The following is an 8,376-nucleotide window of genomic DNA, read 5'->3' as shown; positions in this document are numbered from 1 at the left end:
TGACCTCTCGTCCAAAAGCCTGAAAGGCTACAAGTTCAGGCAACTACACAAACGTTCCAGGCAAGGAGTTCTGTCCCACAGTGTGAATACAGTTTGCAAATTCCGACAGTATATGATTCGAAAGTTATTTTCGTGGCGCTCCTAGAGGGAGTTTTGAGCAGGACCTCCCTGGAACACAGGCCTCCACCACCCGGAACAAAACATGAGCACTCCGTGTACACGCCACAGCAAACTTGAGCCGACACGAACCTTCACTTACCACCCTTTGTCTTCTTTTACCACAAGGCAACTGAAAAAACTGTAAACGCTCAAAAGGTGCTATGAATGCTGCTCCACGCATGCATTAGCAGACACGTGTGCTAAATTCTGCGCTTGCGGACACATGGCAGAATGGCAGAGGAAAGCTTCCTTCGTCCCTGGGTGGGCTCAAACCACCAACCTTTCGGTTAACAGCTGAATGCGCTAGCCGATTGCACCACAGAGACCTGCTGCGTAACCGCCTCTGGTTTGTGGTGACAAAAAATCGACGCTGCGGTCACTGAAGGCAAACTTTCCCAATTTCCAAAGGTAAAAAGTGAGGCATACAGCAAAAATTGGAGGACCCAATCTCCAACCGGAAACTGAAAATACAAAGATGCTAGTACATATTGGAGTGCGCCAAATCGATTGACCTCTCGTCCAAAAGCCTGAAAGGCTACAAGTTCAGGCAACTCCACAAACGTTCCAGGCATGGAGTTCTGTCCCACAGTGTGAATACAGTTTGCAGATTCCGACAGTATATGATTCGAAAGTTATTTTTGTGGTGCTCCTAGAGGGAGTTTTGAGCAGGACCTCCCTGGAACACAGGCCTCCACCACCCGGAACAAAACATGAGCACTCCGTGTACACGCCACAGCAACAGGCAGGTCTGTTGGAGCTGGCTCGAGCGAAACTCTACAGGACAGTGGCCCTCCAGGACACAGTTTGGACACCCCTGGCTTAGAGTGTGCTTTGTTTGTTTTAGCCATGCCTGTTGCTGGGGAACACAGTTTGAACACGCAGAGCAGGCCGATAACATGCACAATCAAAACCCGGAGTTAAAGTTCCGTTTCAATCTGTCGCAAGAGAGAGCGGTCACTGAAGGCAAACTTTCCTAATTTCCAAAGGTAAAAAGTGAGCCATACAGCAAAAATTGGAGGACTCAACCTCCAACTGGAAACTGAAAATACAAAGATGCTAGTACATATTGGAGTGCGCCAAATCGATTGACCTCTTGTCCAAAAGCCTGAAAGGCTACAAGTTCAGGCAACTCCACAAACGTTCCAGGCATGGAGTTCTGTCCCACAGTGTGAATACAGTTTGCAAATTCCGACAGTATATGATTCGAAAGTTATTTTCGTGGCATTTTGTGGTGCTCCTAGAGGGAGTTTTGAGCAGGACCTCCCTGGAACACAGGCCTCCACCACCCGGAACAAAACATGAGCACTCCGTGTACACGCCACAGCAAACTTGAGCCGACACGAACCTTCACTTACCACCCTTTGTCTTCTTTTACCACAAGACAACTGAAAAAAAACTGTAAACGCTCAAAAGTTGCTACGAATGCTGGTCCACGCATGCGTTAGCGGACACGTCTCGTGTGCTAAATTTTGCGCTTGCGTACCCGCCAGCGATCGGACAGCCTAACCATTCCTAACCGTTTGTTACAAGTCCTAACACATTCGGAACAAGTCCTAACACACTCGGAACAATTCCTAAATCAGGTCCTAACAATCCTAACAGTCAATGGTCTAAGTCCTAACAGTTCCGAACAGCACTCAACGGGGCAAAGCAGCCATTGGTTGAATGGAGCAAAGCAGCCATTGGTCAAATGGAGCAAAGCAGCCATTGGTCGAACGGGGCAAAGCAGCCATTGGTCGAAACATTGTCATGTGACTACATCTATAAAAAGTGCGAGTACCAAAGCGCGGGTTCGTTGTTTTACACTGACATCCATCACATTGTGACGCGACATAGTTTTAATATTTTTCAATATTTTAATCAATTGTACGTCTTCGGATTGCATGCAGGTGAGTACAGTATAATGTGATAAAGAAGCGGTACGCGACGTAGCTTCGTTTGACACTATGGTTCAATCTCAACCGCTTACGTTGCACTCGTGTAATTTAGATAACATTGTTCTTAATTTGGTTGTTTAACGCTTAGGCCTAACTTATATAGATATTAGAGGCTATATTTGGGCGATATAGTGATATAAATCGCGGTGGCCATTCATTTTGCAACAGCATAGCCGGAATTCCTTATATACAACGACGATATGGTGATGATGATGAAGAATGTACTTTAAAAATACAGAGTGCGGACGTGTTTTGTGTTTTACATGTTTAAAAATGTGTTTTGTATTTTAAAAGTCTAATAAATAAAATGCAATCCGAAAAATTTGGTGGCTTTTTTTTTTGATAAGTGCCAAAAGTCGATTGAGCGCCAAGACGGTTAAATACGCTTTAAAGTTTATCAAAGTTTATGTATTTGCGTATTTTGTGAACACAACAGGTTATCTCTTAAGTAAAAGTAAACGGTAAGTTATGGAAAATAAGTATATGTCCATACTGCCAAATAACTTACGTAATATTATGTTATAATTTTTACATAATTACTATGCTTTTTACACATTCTGTTGCACTTTTTACTGTCTTGGATTTATTTATTTATTTATTTTAATTTAGTAACTGTATGGCACTTTCTGCTCCAAGTTGTCCAGCTGTATCTTTGAATGGGACAAGGATGACATCTCTCGTCTTAAAGAGGCAAAAAAGACCATGCTTTTAAAAAAACATGGGGGGCATATTCCGACAGAGGCCCAAATCCTGTCAAGCATCATCTCCAGTGAGCTGGCCAAGCACTGCAGGAGGAGGACACGGGAAGTTGAAGAAACTCGTGCCTTGATTCAAGGACTGCTGGACTCCATGTGGGAACTGACAGACACGACTGGTCTGCGCCTCATCAATCCGGAGAGAATAACACACGTGTGGGAGGTGCAACAGAAGCATTTACCCTGCATCCAAGATCCACCCGCGGTTCAGCTTTACACGAAACTGGGCTCCGGGTTACAGAAGGGAGACAATGTTCTGGATGTACTGAGGTGTGGCAGAGGGTCGTCTTCTCTGGAGAGCTTTCATCGCCACCAGTGCACTTTTATTCCAGGTAAATTGAAATGATAAGACAATATCATGTGTATATTTAAGTAGTATTGTCACAATATTGGAATTTCTAACTTTGAACAATACCTTGAAAAACATCAAATACCATTTTTAAAATGACAGGGAAAAATTGCCACAAAATAAAAGGCATACAATTTGAACAGATTTTGGTCAGAAGTAAATTAACTTAAATCTTATACAACTGGATAAGTGTTGACCTATCAGTTGAAACTTTTTCTTAGGCCTCATAGTTTTGAGGGGGGTTTATAATGGTATTTTAACCATGTGAAACATTTTGTCTTTCAGGGTGGAGATGTAATGCTCTTCATACTCAAATGTACATGCTTGAGGGTGCATCGAGATGGAACATTAACCGGGCTCATCAGGCTGTGGACATGAGTGGTACATCACATACTAAAATCTATGATGTACGTTTATTTTCCCACATGAACGTCCTCAGCAACAGAGTCCTCGGATGTACTCTCCTGCCAGAATTCATGCCCCCTGGGAAACCCACTGGTAAGATTCAACATTTGTATATTCTCTTACAATAGTAATTCCAAGCATTGCTGTGAGATTGCATGCTGCCTGAACGCTAGGGGTGTTGAAATTAATCGTTGCATCGATGCATCGCGATGTGGACATGGACAATTCTGCATCGTTGCATACAGGCATACAACAATGAAGTAAAACAGTAAAAACCTATACAGTAAAGCAGTAAAAACCTATACACAACTAACCTACTGACTGATTTTGATTATAAATATACTATATATATATATATATATATATATAAATGTTTACCTATACATGTTAAAAAAATACAGACTATACGGATGCTTCACATAAACACTGTACCTATACACAGCTAACCTACTGACAGATTTTGACTATGAATATACTATATATAAATGTTTACCTATGCATAAAAAAAAATAAATAAATAATAATAATAATAATAATAATAAAATAAAATACAGACTAGCTGTCACGCGAGTATTAAAAAATGCACCCACTATTGGTTATTCATTAGCAACACTACATTCATCACATGCATGCACTGTACTGGTTTAGCCTGATATATTCCTCTTATTACAAAATGTTTAATGACTCTTTATGGCAGATGAGCGTATAGCTGTGGAGTACTTGCTGGCGCAGTCTGACAGAGGAGACCTGCTTTCTCCACTGGAGCATGTTGAAATCACTCCGCCAGAGACACAGGTTGAAGTTCAGCAGGATGAGTGTCTGGATGTTACAATATGTGATGCAGCAGACATCAATTTAGATGCACACACCCGTAGCAGTTCCAGCAGTCATGATGATTCATTGAGCTCCTCTCTGGTAATGTCAATTTGCTTGATTATTCTTAATTTAAAATAGCATAGGAATGTTAGTTTACATGAGCAATTAATTAAATTATTCAGTTAATTAAAAGATTATTAGGTAATGCTGTACCATAAGTTTTTTGTTTAACATTAGCTAACCACAACTGTTAACATGAACTAATAAAGAATCTAATCTCAGCATTTACTAATGCATGATTAAACTTCAAAATGCTAACTTTAATGAACCTGAACTAACATTAACTAACAAAAAAAAACAGTCATATTTTTATTAACTAATGTAAACAGAGATGAACAAATATTGGAAATGTAGTGCTCATTGTTAGGTCATATTAATGCATTGACCATCCTTAACTAAATAAACTTTTTGTAAAGTATGACCACTTATTAAAACTAGTAAACTTTTTGAACACTCAGTTTTGTAATCCAATTTTGTTCTTCTCTTACAAATGTTTAAAAATAATCTAGGAAACCAGTCTTCCAAGTGGTGGCTCTTACAGTCCTGACATTGAAGACATTTCCTGCGCTGGGCCCAGCACATCAGCTCCGGTAAAGTTTCTAATACTTGATGCTGATGCTTGTAATTTGTTAAGAATAGTATATCAAAGAACTGTTAATAAACTATTTTGTAATGCAGGTTGTTTTTTCCCATTTTCAGGACAGTAGATGTGATTCAAGGGGTGTTCCTGGATGGGAGGCAGTGGATAACCTGGTAGGGTACCTCGTCAGCCTCAACCGCACTATCACTGCTTTGTCAACCAACGAGATAGCAGAGATCTTGCGGTTTTATTTGTTTCTGCATGCCATTGATCGGTCCCCCTCCACGTATTCCCTTAAGTGCAAGAAAAATGTCTTGCCTGGAGAGCTTCTCGGAAGCGTAGTGGCTCAGCCCCTGGTCAGCAAGCGGCTGAGAGGTGAGTTAAATTGTAGTGCACCTGTGTTAAACTTGAGTCTTGTTTCATACTGCCTGTGTAATAGTTTAATTCCTCTGTAAGGCTAAAAAAATTGTGAAGAATCATGATCTAGGACCTTTTTTACAGTGTATGCCATCATAAAGTATCCCACATTGCCTCATTTTCATCTGCATAAAATTCAAAAACATAATTAGTCTATATGTTTACAAAGCTACCATGGAATAATAACATCATGCATTATACAATCAATGCATACTTTTATTTGCAGACTGTTCATGACCCATGGCCAGGCTGCCCAGAGACCTGATGTCAACAGGATTTCAGAATGCGTCGCACTCAAGCTTTTGAAGGAATTCAGGGAAGCCAGAAACAGGCCTAAAGACAACGAGGGCAAAATCTTCCCAATTCCTCAGGCAACTGTGATGACGTATAGTCACATCAAGCAGCTGCTTGAAGACTGCAGAGAAGTGCTGGACAAGACCAACTTGGTGCTAGTTACGATCAACAATACTACAGTATCATCTTGGTGAGTTGGTTCTTGGCTTCCTGAGTTCACTTTAGTAGTACATTCCCATGAACAAGTGCACTTCAGTAACAACTACTGAATGATCTATTCTAATTCCAAATGTATTTGTATATTGCATAGATTAAATGTATACATTTTCACAGCAGCTTTACATAAATGTTAATGGTTGGAATACTTTATTGCTTAATATTACACAGCTCTCAGTTCTTGATTCTGATTGGTCAGTTGTGACATTTTCAAAGTCAGTTTCTCACAATAATGTCCGTCATCAGTAGTAGTGCTATGTAACAGGCTACTCATCTGGTTATCTGAAGCCAGCACTATTTCAATCATCTCTTGAATCACACCATGAATTCTCTTTTCATTCAAACCCTGTAAGACCCAGATGAGCATTTGTTATTCATTGTTGCTATAATCTACAGTCAATATTGGGGAAAGACAGACCTTGGAATGTTGCAACTGATCAACCAGAATCAAGCATTTTAGATAATGTACATCTAGCTGGTCATCACTGAAGGGTGTTGAAAACACAGTCCCATTTAGGATTTATTTGCATGATAAATAATGCAATATTTAATATATACATTAAATAATGCTTCATGTGAGAGTACTGTAGGATAAAGTTGTAATTTTAAAAGCAGTTGTGCTCGAAGCTAAAAATGCTTGTTTTTCTTTCCCAGGCTTTTAGACCGACAGAAAAGAACTGATTGGGACACCTTGTTGCAAGGAGTGGAGCTTCCCCAGCAGGTTGATTTGGCGACTGAGCCACTACCAAAGCCTAAAGTGCTCCCATCAGCACCTGTTGAACATAAGCATGTTCCCATTGAGTTCCAGGAGCCTGAAAATCGGGAGGGTGAGGCAGTTATTCGGCAACGAAAATATGTGCGAACTGGAACTGCAGCATCTTCGATTGTACACACAGACACTTGGCTAGGAGGCGCATTTCCATCTGGCACTCCTGCAGCACACAAAAAAATTTTCTGGCCTGGGGCTCAGCACTTTCCTGGGTGGCATACCTGGCCTGATTGGTCTTTTCTGCCGTATCCACCATCAGCTCCACCACTGCCACCACCGCCTCAGGGATGGTCTTCCCTTCCACCAGCCCAACCGCCATCAGCTCCACCACTGCCACCACCGCCTCAGGGATGGTCTTCCCTTCTACCAGGCCAACAGCCATCAGCTCCACCACTGCCACCACCGTCTCAAGGATGGTCTTCCCTTCCACCAGGCTAACAGCCATCAGCTCCACCACTGCCACCACCGCCTCAGGGATGGTCTTCCCTTCCACCAGGCCAACAGCCATCAGCTCGACCACCTCCTCAGAACCGACAACGTGCTTGGAGACTGCACAAGGCAGCTCTTGAGGATCAAGAGCGTGTGGCAAGAGGGGAGCCACCAAAGAAGCGTCACACAAAAGAACATTACCATTACCAGTGTATAACATGTGGCCACACAAAAAGCAAACTTACTGGCCATTCCCAGGTAAAAGGAAAGTGGTACTGTCCAGCATCTGGTCAGACAATTACAGAGTGGAAAGACTCTCTTTAGGTTGTATTTTGTCTTTAATTTCATACACAGTCAGCTCAGTTAGTGCATTTTAACTAGTACATTAAGTAAACCAAGTACATTAAAATTTAAAGGAAAGCTCTTAAAGTTGTTTATATAAACAATAGAAATTATATACAATTAAGCTGTATTTGTGGTTGTTGTTATGATTATTATGTAGTTTAAATTTGTATTATATTTATATCTTTTATCAGATTTGAAAGTTGATTATTATGAAGTATTATTATTATTATTATTATTAGTATTATAGTTATTTCAATTTGTATTTATGCCTTATAAAAATGATAATGTCAGATTTTAGCTTTTAGAATAAAATATTTGTGGAAGTAAGTTTATATTATTATTAGTAGAAGTAGTATTAGATATTTAAATTTATATTTACATACAACATTTTTATTATAAAGGTCAGATTTGAAAGTTTATTATGTAAGTATTATTAGTATTGTTAGTTCTTTAAATTTGTATTTATGTCTTATAAAAATTATAGATGTCAGATTTGAGCTTAGTTTATATATGTATATACGTGTGTGTGTGTATATATATAATTTTCATGTATATATTTCTGTTCTTAATATTAAACTATTTGTGGTAGTAAGATTATTATATATGTAATTATTTCAATTTGTTTATATATTCTTTTTTATATTCCTTTGTATTATATAAAGGCTGGATTTAAGCTTTTTTTAATAAAACCTATTTGTTAGCAAGTATAATGTTATTTTAGTCATTTTTATGTTTGTTTATATATTTCCTTTTATTATTGCATATATGCATATATATTTATATTTGACTATATATATATATATATATATATATATATATATATATATATATATATATATATAATC

At 39.2% G+C, this 8,376-nt stretch overlaps 1 protein-coding gene and 1 non-coding gene across 2 annotated transcripts; one reads left to right on the top strand and one right to left on the bottom strand.

The window, feature by feature from the left end:
- Window positions 1-411: 411 nt before the first annotated feature.
- trnan-guu (transfer RNA asparagine (anticodon GUU)) lies at window positions 412-485 on the bottom strand. Its single transcript has one exon. It is a non-coding gene; the product is annotated as a tRNA-Asn (tRNA).
- Window positions 486-2,798: 2,313 nt separating this feature from the next.
- On the top strand, window positions 2,799-6,685 carry LOC107663241 (uncharacterized). The gene is made up of 7 exons (XM_016453424.1): window positions 2,799-3,183; window positions 3,486-3,698; window positions 4,303-4,520; window positions 4,991-5,071; window positions 5,181-5,436; window positions 5,705-5,962; window positions 6,643-6,685. The coding sequence occupies exons 1-6, from the start codon at window positions 2,799-2,801 to the stop codon at window positions 5,713-5,715; spliced, it is 1,164 nt and encodes a 387-aa protein (XP_016308910.1). The 3' UTR covers window positions 5,716-5,962; window positions 6,643-6,685.
- The last annotated feature ends 1,691 nt before the right edge of the window (window positions 6,686-8,376 follow it).

This window comes from Sinocyclocheilus anshuiensis, unplaced genomic scaffold, assembly GCF_001515605.1.
Source record: "Sinocyclocheilus anshuiensis isolate Anshui unplaced genomic scaffold, SAMN03320099.WGS_v1.1 scaffold2257, whole genome shotgun sequence".
NCBI classification, from domain to species: domain Eukaryota; kingdom Metazoa; phylum Chordata; class Actinopteri; order Cypriniformes; family Cyprinidae; genus Sinocyclocheilus; species Sinocyclocheilus anshuiensis.
Note: the sequence above shows the minus strand (reverse complement) of the source record. Positions and strands in the feature narration are given on the sequence as shown.

Excerpts from the sequence above, each read along its gene's own strand:
- LOC107663241 (XM_016453424.1), top strand. The coding sequence starts at position 2,799 with ATGCTTTTAAAAAAACATGGGGGGCATATTCCGACAGAGGCCCAAATC. Across the intron at positions 3,184-3,485 it reads CCAGTGCACTTTTATTCCAG|GGTGGAGATGTAATGCTCTT; the intron begins GTAAATTGAAAT and ends TTTGTCTTTCAG. Across the intron at positions 3,699-4,302 it reads GCCCCCTGGGAAACCCACTG|ATGAGCGTATAGCTGTGGAG; the intron begins GTAAGATTCAAC and ends TCTTTATGGCAG.